General features: G+C 37.1%; 1 protein-coding gene across 1 annotated transcript; it reads left to right on the forward strand.

Annotated features, from left to right (window-relative positions):
* Positions 1-335: 335 nt before the first annotated feature.
* LOC311085153 (adhesion G-protein coupled receptor G7-like) lies at positions 336-5,850 on the forward strand (the record flags this gene model as incomplete). Its single annotated transcript, XM_084117585.1, has 9 exons — positions 336-354; positions 397-554; positions 781-945; positions 1,306-1,418; positions 1,510-1,841; positions 3,571-3,652; positions 5,166-5,324; positions 5,419-5,578; positions 5,674-5,850. The coding sequence occupies 9 exons, from the start codon at positions 336-338 to the stop codon at positions 5,848-5,850; spliced, it is 1,365 nt and encodes a 454-aa protein (XP_083973711.1).
* Positions 5,851-11,885: the final 6,035 nt, after the last annotated feature.

Consider the following 11,885-nt stretch of genomic DNA (forward strand, 5'->3'; position numbering starts at 1 on the left):
ATTGTATATTATATGTATATTATATATATATTATATTATGTATATATATATATAGTATATTGATATTATTATACTTATACATAAAGTAAAAATATACTTGAATAAAATTGAATTATATATATATATTTTTTTTGTAAGGGTTTGGAATGTTAGAGTGCTCCTAACAGTCATGTTTCTCTTCATTTCTTCAGGGCAAAGTGATACTTTTTTACCTGACAGAATAAAACTGGATACGACACAGGCTGAGATTTCCAAAGATAACATTGACCTTCAAATGAAAGTCAATTTCAGTGAAGGTCTACTTTCCCCCTTGTTTTATTTTGTGATTATTCCACATGAAATTATCGTTTGAAAGTGATATTTTAACTATAGTAACTTTTTTCACTCTTTCTGTAGATTTTAATAAAGATGTTGGGTTTGTCCTCTATGATAGTGATCAGTTCTTTCAGTCAAAAAGCTTTCAACCTTCTCTGGATACCAAGAGAAGAGTAATATCTGCTAACCTTCAAGAAAATCTTGGATTTGTCGACATTGAGTTTGCATTCACACCATCGGTGAGCAGCTAGTCCAACATCACACTTCCTTCTGGGCACACTTTTGTGGTTTGTGCCTTGCTGTAGCTTATTAATAATGAAAAAAAAAAGGCTCCAAAAGGGGGATTTGGTTCCCTTAAAGAACCTTTCAGTATATAGTTCTAAACCATTTTTTTTCTTAGTGTGACATTGACAGAGGTCGGCACAGGTATAGTGTTAATGAATTAATACATTGTTGAACTTTCAGGTCGATTCCACACTATCCCTCAATGACTTTGCATGTGTGTTTTGGAGTTACACTAAAAATGACTGGAGCCCAGAAGGCTGCTCCAAAACAATGAACCCCTCAGGTCATGCAGTATGCAGCTGTAATCGGAAAAAAATAAAAAATGCAAACTTTGCCATTCTGATGGTAAGATATATTTGTAAAAGGATGTAAATATCATTGATATTTGACTTAAATGGGTCAGTACACTCTAAAAAAATAAAGGTGGTTTTCAGAGCAATGCCATAGAAGATAAATATTTGCTTCACCAAATAACCTTTAACTGAACAATTCTTAAAATAATTTTTTTTTTCTTAGTGTAAAGAACATTTTTAATAATCAGAAGAACCTTTCTCCACTATAAACCTTCTGTGCAATGGAAATGTTCCATGGAATGCAAACAAACCAAAGATGCCAATAAAGAACCTTTATTTTTAAGAGTGTAAAGTCTATGATGTTGTGAATTAAAGTCCATTGGAACTAGAATTTTAGTGTAATTTTCTGCAGACATTTGATATCAACTATCAGTATTCTGAAGCCTTGCATTGGATCAGCATCACCGGCTGTGCTCTGTCTGTACTGGGTCTGTCTGTCACAGCTGGGTACCAAATCATAACCAGGTAAAGGCTTATAGTTTACACTGTTAAGCATAGCCACAGCTATTTGAGTGGTGAAACTTTTTATAACTTATATTCATGCACTTTGCCACAGGAAGTCAAGAGGAGGCAATCCTACTCTGCTAATGGTGAACATCTGCATGAGCATGATGGTTTTCTACCTTCTCTTCATCTTCGGCATAAACAACCCTGTCCAACATCTGAGTGTGGCAAAGTTGTCTGGTCAGAACATAGTTCCTGAGTCAGACCATCACAAGTACCCAGACGAGGGTCCCTGTACAGCATTTACAGCTCTGCTTCAGTACTTCCTGTTGGCCACGTTCACTTGGAACACTCTGTACGGCATTAATGTGTTCCTCCTCTTCAAAAACGGAGTGTCTGGACCACCTCCATGGTTTCCAAAGGTTTCCCTGGCTATTGGATGGGGTAGGGGACATTGAACAAAACACTAATGTATTGTGTAGTTTGTCAAATATTTTAGTGCGGTTATGCCAGTGTTACCTGTGCCACTTTTCTGCTGCTGAATCATTAGCGCCACGGCAAAATAAATCCTTTTTTTTTTTTAAATGACAAGAAAGCTTTGCTTTCTGTTGAGTTTTCCTCACAAACTTTAAAGAATAATTTCTCATCATTTACTCACCCTGATGTTGTTCCAATGCCGTATGCCCTTCATTCTTTTTGTGACCACAAAAGGAGAATTAAAAACAAAATGTCCTGCTCGTGCTCGTCCATACAATGGCAGTGAATAGCAACCAGCATCAAGCTTTTTAAAAAAATATGCAAAAGCATCACAGAATGATCCCATGCGACTCATGCCATATATTCCAAGTGTTCTGGGAGTATACTATAGGGTTTGGAAAAAAACCCAACAACAACCAGAAACTTGCAGAAAAATTCTGACCTTAGCCGTTGGTCTTCTGTGCACTACTGGGTGACGTGTGAGTTTGAGACTTCCCAGAGATATTTAACTCGGTTAAAATAGCACACAGATACTTTTTTTAGGGGAATTTCTAGGCATTTCATGTTGTGTTTTTGTTAATCTTGATTTCTCACAACTTGTGTGCTTTTTCTGGGCAAGACGGAGTGAACTGCGGCACTAATAGAATACACTATACACTATACACTAATTGCACAGCCGTGCAGAGAAGACTAACTGGTCAGGATTTTCATGAAGAAGAAGTGATAACGGTGAGGGAAGTACCTCAGTTATTATTAAAGGAGTAGTTCACTTTAAAATGAAAGTTACCCCATGATTTACTCACCCTCAAGCCATCCTAGGTGTATATGATTTTCTTCTTTCAGAATACAATCGGAGTTATATTAATAAACACTCTGACGCTTCCGAGCTTTATAATGGCAGTGGATTGCAACCATCAGTTTGAAGCTCAAAAAAAGCTTCCAGTCAAATGAACATACGGATTCAACTTAAGTCTAAAGCGCAACTTATGGGAGTAGTGCGACATTGCTGATATTTACGCTACGCCATGCTACTAAACCGTACAGGGTTTTTATTAACTCCAAATGTATTCGTCTGAAAGAAGAAAGTCATACACACCTATGATGACTTGAGGGTGAGTAAATCATGGGGTAATTTTTCTTTTAAAGTGAACTACTCCTTTAAGCATTATCGTTTTTCGATAATGGAGTAACCATGCGTTTCGAGCATGTCAAGTATTAACATAGGCCTATATATAGTCGGCAAAAGGTTTTCAGTATGTTTTTGAAGATTACAAAGTTGAAGAGGCTTCAGAAATCACTCATCTTGCTTAAACTAAATACAAATAAGAAGTCTTGCTTGTATTGGAAAAAAACCCCACTATTGACTCAGTGAGAAGATATTATAAAACTGTATTTCAAATGATTGTTTAGTTATATTGATCAAGTAGCTTTACTGGAGTTTACATGACTGTATTTTAATTAAAACGTGTTTCAGCATTTTTAATCACTTTTCCAAAAACAAAAGAAAGAAAGGTTGGTGTATACTTGTGTATATTGTTATCAACCAACATTTTTATGAATATTGGTAAATCGTTTTTTTTCTTATTTCACCCACCCCTGCATCCTTAACTGCAAAATCAAACATAAGACTAAATAAATGAAATAATATATCCAATATATAATGTCATTAAATGTCAATACATCTTTTTCTGTTTAGTTCTACCTGCTGTTATTGTTGGTATCTCATTGGGTTCCACCTACAGTGTGAAAGATCCTTTAGGTTATCGACAAGAAGAGTTGTAAGTATCAAATATTTCCATTTTTTTAAAACTCAACTTTATTACTTTTATGCCCAGACTCACAAACAAGGCTTACGCCTAGTCCCAGACTAAAATGCATGTTTGAGCTGTGCATGTCAGTGCCATTGTTTTGTCTAAAGATGCACACTAATGTTTTTTTAAGGCACCATTAATTTGTTTTAAGATTTAAGACCTAACCCTAGCTCAATCTAAGCCCTGCCTGCGAAACCAGCCCTTAGGATAGTTCACCCAAAAAGGAAAATTCTGTCATCATTTACTCACCCTCACATCGTACCAAACCCGTAAGACTTTCGTTCATCTTCAAAACACAAAGATAATTTTAATGAAATCTAAGATATTTATGTCCCTCCATTGACAGTCTACGCAACAACCACTTTGACACTTTGAGCAGTTTAGTCAAAATTGAATCACTATATATGATGAACAGATTGAATTTAGGCTTTTATTCACATATGAACATTGTTCAGCGAACATAAACAAGCTTAAGCATCCTTGCTTGCGTCGCTGAGAGCGTCAGGCTCGAGTGAAATCCTCCACTGTGTCCCAAACGCTCAAGACTGGATGATTGGTATCTTAGGGTGGGGCATGCTGAACAGCAGCTTCCCACTCCAGTGCCTTTCTTCCCCGAAGCCTTCTCCACACCCTCAAAGGTTGGGTGGGCAAGGGGTACGTGGGTCTCCCCCCCAGTGGAGCGTGCCGTTGCGATGCAGCTATGGCTTTAAAATGCTGCCATCTGGCGGGGTAATACGCATCTCCCATTCAAGGCCTGTAAGTTTTCGTCCATGATTATGGCCAAGGCTTACAGCAATGCTGGACAGGCGTCTCTGCCTCTGCCCTGCACGCCATGGCCCTCCTACTGAGGCCAAGGCACTCAAAAGAGTTGCACGAGGGTAGTTCTGACCCAGGTTGATGCAGGAACTTCGCACAGCGACGGACCTCACCCTATGTGCGTGAATGAACCTCATTGGTGCTTGCTGAAGCTCAAACGTGCTGTGTAACACATGAGAATGAACCTCATTGGTTCTTGCAGAAGCTCAAACGATGCTGTGCGCAAGCATGCTTGGGCTTACATATACCATAACTGATGCGGGCTTTGATGAATGTTTATATGTGAATTAAATCTTAAATTCAATATGTTAATCTTATAAAGTGATCGAGTCATTGCAGGAAATTTGGACTGAACTGCTCAATTCATGTGGATTAGTTTCATGATCTCTTTATGAACTTTTTGAAGCGTAAAAGTGGTAGTGCGTAAATGTCAACGGAGGGACAGAAAGCTCACAGATTTCAGTAAAATATCATCATTTGTGTTTCGAAGATGAACTAAAGTCTTATGGGTTTGGAACGATATGAGGTTGAGTAAATGACAGAATTTTCATTTTTGGGTGAACCAACCCGTTAAATGTAAAATATTTGTTTTACTTTATTTGTGTGTTTTTACATTGTTCTCTCTGGATTTTAGTAGTTCAGTTGTCACTCTTCTTTGATGCAGTTGCTGGCTGGCTTCACTGGACCACAAACAGAAGTTCAGTATGTGGAAACCCATGTTTTGGGGATTCTTGCTCCCATTAATGCTGATGCTGCTCTCAAGCATGGCAATACTGGTGCACTTCTCTCACAACATCTGCAGGAACAACCCTAACTTAAACAGGTATGTTTATTTTGGGATCAGAAAAGCTCTATCAGTTATCAACCAAAAGGCATTTATGAGAATATATATAACCAATAACACTGTTGCTGTTTAGATCACTGAAAACTCCTCTAAAGAAGAAGATTTTGAGTAGTTTCTCTCTGGCAGTGATGCTCGGCCTGTCCTGGGTCACCGGCTACATTTTGATCATCACCCATGAAACAAATCTCAAACTTATTCTGAGTGTGGTTTTCTGTCTCTTAAACACAACACAGGTGTGTTAATGCACATTGCACAAAAATGCACAAAATCTTATAATGGATTATAAATGAAATCAGCAATGTTTCTGTTTTTCTTTCCATTTCTAAAGGGTGTTCAGATATTAATTTTATTCACTCTGAGGCCGTTATTAAACTCAAACCCAGCATTTCTGGACAGTCTGTGTGCATTAAACATAAGCTTTCACAGGAAGGCTTTCTTTTTATGGAAAAATAAGAAACCAGAAAGCAACGAAAGCTACAAATCCACCGATTATGAATTGTCCTGATGGGCCATCAAAGGTAATAACCAAAAGATGATTGTTTTGAGACTAATTCATTTCAATGAACTTGTGCAAAGTGCCCGTGAAAAATCTGTTTTTGTGTGTGTTTTTAGTAATTGTTGGTTTGGTGTGTTTGAGTGCTCATTGATACAATTATACAGCAAAAGTTCAGTGGCATTTTTATTTGTGCATGAAAATTGAACTACATGGTTGAGGGAGAAGGCTACACAGTGAACTCAGAGAAAACGCTATGCTTGAGCAAACAGTTTGTGAATAGGCTACTACAAATGATGGCCGTGAAAGAGACTGTGAACGCATTGAATAGGATATGTTTAGTTGGTGAATAGCATAGGCTACTATTACACAGTAGCAAGGGTGTAACTTTGGTTTGAGAAGTGGGGGGGACACAAAATGGGGGAAAATGTTTTCGCACTTTAAAAAAAGCTAATACTGCCGTACTAGCAATTTTATGTGTATGTGTGAATTTTGGGTGTATTTGTGTGTTTTAACAAAAAAAATGTTCTGAATTTAAGGTGTATGTGTGATATATTTAATGTATATATTTACAATGTTTTTTTGTATGTGCCATTAGGAGCTTTTGGGGCTTTGTTCACACTGTACACAAAACTGATTTGGTTTTAAATTTAAATCTTTAGGACTTACTGTTGAAACATTTTTCAGGTTATGAAATCTGACCTGCTAATTACAAAAGTAGTTATAGGTTATATAATTCACACGAAAATGTGCCACATTCCAAATGATGATTAAAAACGGCTCGAAATCTGATCTGAGGGAGAAAACAATCGAAAACAACAACAACAATAGATATAGCTTTGTTAACACCTTATTTCATTGGCTTTATTTGCTGTTCTGACTAAAGAAACATTTTTTTTTTTTTTTTAGATGTGTCTGAACAAAGCTTGACGACTAAGGTTTGGAATGGCAAGTTTATTGTCAGCTGCCAGTTCTGTTTTTTTGCAATGTTTGATTTGCTCTAATGTAAAATAATATAAATGTACTGTAAACACACCAATCTTCACACCAAGTTTGGCTCATTTCTTCTTTTTTACTAATCACTGTTGACATTAAACATTGATGAAATGACATATAGACTGTTGATCTTAATGAGATTATATGTATGAGTTTAGGAATTTCTTTACTTTAGTTACCATGGTCATTTTAGTTGAGATCATATTAGCGGTTAGGAAGTTTCTGTAAAGCCAAGTCAGGAGAACGTTTCCACCAGGGGGAGCCATTTACAAGAACATACTTTTGTGATGCCTAGAAGATACTTAAACTGTGGTTGACCTAGTTTGCATTGTTTAAGCACATACAGTGGCTATTTATTTCCATTTATTTAGTTTTTGTTCCTCTTTCATTCAATCATATCTGATGCAGATCAATTTTGCATTGAGACAAGACAAGCTAAACAAATGGGAAGTTGCTGTCATGCAATTTATCAGAAAATAACATCTTCAACATTTTAAATGCTATATATTTAAAGTTTTTAACTGATTATGACACAGACAGACAGATGCTGCTGATGCTGCAGTGGCTTTTGAGCTCCTTCACACTACAGTTTCACAGCTGCAAACATCGCACCCCCATTCCCTTCTTCTCATCTCTTCAACTTGTCCTCAACTCTTCCCACATTTAGACAGTATGTTACATGCCACACTAGGGATAATAAGACCCTGGATTTACATTATGCAAATGTAAAGGATGCCTATAGTTCCTCCCCCCTCCCCCCGCTTGGTCGCTCAGATCATAATCTGGTCCACCTCATATCTGTCTACAAACTTTTAGTTCAACAACAACCTCCTATGACAAGGTCTGTGAGGAGATGGACTAAGGAGATCAGTGAGGAGCTGACAGACTGTTTTGAGACTACTAACTGGAAGGTACTGTGTGAAGCATCTGACACTGCATTACGGACTACATAAACATTTATGCGGAGAACACTGTGCCCACCAAGACAGTGACAATAATAAACCTTGGGTGACCCCTGAATTGAAAGCCTTGCTTAATGAGAAGAAAATAGTTTTTAGATCTGGGGACAAAGAGGAGCTGAGGAGGGTGCAAAAGGAACTTAAAAAGAAAGTAAAAGAAGGAAAGAACAGATACAGGAGAAAGGTGGAGGGGCAATTACAAAAGAGAAATACAAGGGAGGTTTGGAGGGGATATTAAAAACAATATCTGGATATGATAGTGATAGTAGGAGGGATCCTGAACTTGGAGATCAGGAGTGGGCAAATTAACTGAATCTGTTTTTAATAGATTTGCCATCACCAGCCCATCAAAACTTAGAACAGTCTGTATCTCTGCCATGTCATTTCTCACTGCCAGCTTCATCCTTCTTTATAGCACCCATGACGTCTTCTGTGCCACCCTCATATGTCTACACCTCTCCATCCCACTGTGAAGTCGGGAGAACTATATATGCCTCACCTACCCTCCATCAGCCTGCCTCCTCATTATCCACCCTCACCTCTTCTACGAGCCTCTGTATAACTAAGGATCAGGTAAGAAGAGAACTACAGAGAATCAAGGTGAAAAAAAGCTACAGGGCCAGACGGTATTGGCTCAAAAGTGCTCAGGGACTGTGCAGAGAAGCTTTGTCAGGTGGTTCTGTACATTATTAACAGTAAGCTGACTGCGTGGACCATTGACTACCTCACAAACAGACCACAGTACGTGAGGCTTCATGGCTGTGTGTCTTAAAAGGTGTTCTGCAGCATAGGGGCTCCACAGGGGACAGTGCTCTCTCCTTTCCTGTTTACCCTGTACACATCAGACTTCATTTATAACACTAGCAGTTGTCCTATCCAGAAGTTCTCAGAGAACACAGCTATTGTTGGACGGGTATCGGATGGGAATGACCTGGGGCCTCATTTATAACTGTTGCGCACGAAAACAGGCCCTGAAAGAGGCGTACGCCCCTTCTGACGAATAATTTGTGATTTATAAAAACAAACTGGACGGGAAAATTTGTGCACCTGCACGCAAACTCTGACCCATGCGTACGAACATTTTGGAGACGGAGCAGTTTAGCGACACCGATGGTGAGCTGGAGTTATGTCTTTTTGGTCACTTTTAGACAGAAAATGTAAAGAAAATGATACATATACAGAAAGATAATACAAATATAATTTCAATCACTTTGAAGCAAATATCCATCCCTTCTTAAATGTCCGCGCCAGCGAGCGCGTTGGGCCGTTTAGTGAAACTGAAACTGGCCCGTAAATCTTCATTATGAGTCCTAATCATAAATACAATGCATGTTCACAATAAAAGTTTAAATAAATAAACTAATGATTTAAACTGTGTTTTACTCCTGATATAAACATTCAGATTAAATATGCCATTCTCATTAATGGAGTTAAACACTTAAATTACATGAAATCATTACTGTGAAGTTACATTTTTTTATATTCAATCAATAGAAATATTTGTAGTGGATGCAGTCCTTTTGAACACCTTTCCTCTGGCAATGCTTTTCCCTAATCACTGAAGTGACCTCAACGTGCGGGTTAGCGGTAGCATTAGCCATCAGGCAAGTGATATTTAAATAAACTCCTGATGTACTTACAAACTTTCCAATGCCTCGTTTTATGAGTACAGAACCTATTTGTACTACTGTAGAAGTTTGGTACCATTCTGGGCATTATTAGTGGGGTAATTTACGAGATACAACCTAGGATCCATTAGCGCCTGCACTAAGCCATACGGCTGATATCTCTTAATATATAACCTTTGTATATATAAAACAGTTAGGTCCAGTCGGATGTATTAAATAAATCCAGATTGTATATGTTGGTAATAAGCACTTATCTGATGTTAAAAGAAGTTTTGTGCCTCTAAAAAGTGCGTTCGACCTTCTTTTTGATCTGAATGGTGTGTGGAAAACACTTGAGTTTTGCCACATATTTGTCCCACCGTCTAGAACGCAAATGAATGCTTTTTCAAGCGTCTCCATACTTGGAAAAACGCGGAAAACTACTTTTAAATAGGAAATGACGGAATATTTACGTACATATTTACAGCGGTTCTATTCACACAGGATTAATATTACCTAAGGTAATTTTTCCGGACCTTTTTACAGAAGATAAAAGTCGCAGTAATCTTTACTGATGTTATCCGTAATGATTACTAACATGGAACATTCGGACGGGATTAAAATCACTGAGAAGCTCTGGTAATTATTACTTTACTCCACCTCTCCATGTTAAACTAGTCCCGTCCGAGTTTGTTGGCTGTATGAGACTAGCAGTAAGCTAGATCAACATTAGAATAACATACAGATCATATTCTAACATTTCATCATGTTGAGCTATATAACATTGATTAGTTTTATGTGCATTTTGTAGCAAATTAGCTCTATGAAATATTAATAATCAATAATAACTGGTTATAATTGATTATTAATATTTGAATCAGTTAATATAATTAACTTAATGTCGTAAATTAATATTACAATCAATTAACCTGTTTGTCCCGTGAACACTCAGAATTAATTGTTTATTAACTCTAAGAAATTTACATTTCCAGGGCATGGGAAATGTCTTTTTTAATTTACAGTACTACTAAGAGCAAATAGTCAAGATCTATATGATTAGTGACTCCAGATATGAGCTTGAGACACGGACAACTTTACGTGGGACATGAACAAGACTTTATTAACTAGTCTAAACACTTAAACTACTCTAACATACACACACATACATGCATACAGTTTACCAAGGGAAAGAGAGCTGAAGCAGAATACAGGAAAGCCATTAGTTATAGCATTGTTTGAAATTCAGCAGATCAACAGTCTTGAGCAAACCATCAGTTTAGTTCTAACACACCCTTCTTTAAAAGGGGTAAGGATACTCAATGTATCAAATAATGAGACTAAGTTTGATACTTGCATGTCTTGCCCATTTGAATTAAACTCTCCTGATGCAATTTGTTGAGGCTCCAGTTGATCTTTGCTGATGTGGTCTTGATGAGAGAGAACCAGTGGGAGTCAGAGGATTTTTGGTGAATGGAAAGACAAGGCCGCAGCCTGGCACAAACTTGGAGGGTCCTTAGAAACTTCTAGTTCAGCATCTTCTTCACATCAGGATTCCAGAAAAGAGTAAGAGAGAGAGAGCTAAGAGATCTAAGAGAGCTGATCTTGTGTTTTTAAAGCGTGAAGATGTCACACCCTCTGGAGGTGTAAGAGCCAATATTTCTTGGCGAAAGAGGGAAATTTCTTTATGACCCATTGTTCAAGTGCTTGAACTGAAAGTGCTGTAAGAAAAGATACACCATATCTACTCAATAAAAATGAGGCAACAGATTACAAGCAATATTATTAATTAAATTTCACAAGGTTTGGTATTGCGTAAATATTAATTAAATGAGACCCTTAATAGTTATCCATTTAATATGAGTAGATTTGAATAGAAAATAGTACATAATTAATTATAACCTAATCAAAAATATTGAGTTGATTTGAAAATAAATGAATTTAATTCTACATATCATAATTGAGTAATCATCATCTACATTAATCTGCACATTGATTTGTATTTAATCAATGCAATTAATTAAATCTAAATATTCCTTTCTCATGAATAATATGGCCCAGAAAGTACAGAACTTCAAATAAGAATTTTATTAACAATTCACTTTTGTGCTTTCAAAACATTGTAGCACATCATTGTACACTGCAACCCATCATTGTACACTGCAACCACAGTCTCATTTCAAGCCAGAAGGTGGATCTTGCATTTCAGACCAGACATTTGAAAAGGACAGAATGCTGATTTAAACTATTTAAAAAAAAAAAAAAAAGAGCAATAAAGATCTTAAAGAAAAATACTGCATAATGGCATGTGCCAAAACATAAATCATAAAAGTGCAAATTGAACAGAGTAAAATACATTTGTACTTTGAACTTACAATAATTGAAATGTCAGGACATTCATGGGACAAATCAGTGCCAACTTAAAAACATAGCACTTACAATGTGCAATTCTCAAGCTCTGTAGAAGATGGACATTGTGTAGCACCAA

This window comes from Abramis brama, assembly GCF_963993115.1.
Source record: "Abramis brama genome assembly, chromosome: 6".
In the NCBI taxonomy this organism is placed as follows: Eukaryota; Metazoa; Chordata; class Actinopteri; order Cypriniformes; family Leuciscidae; genus Abramis; species Abramis brama.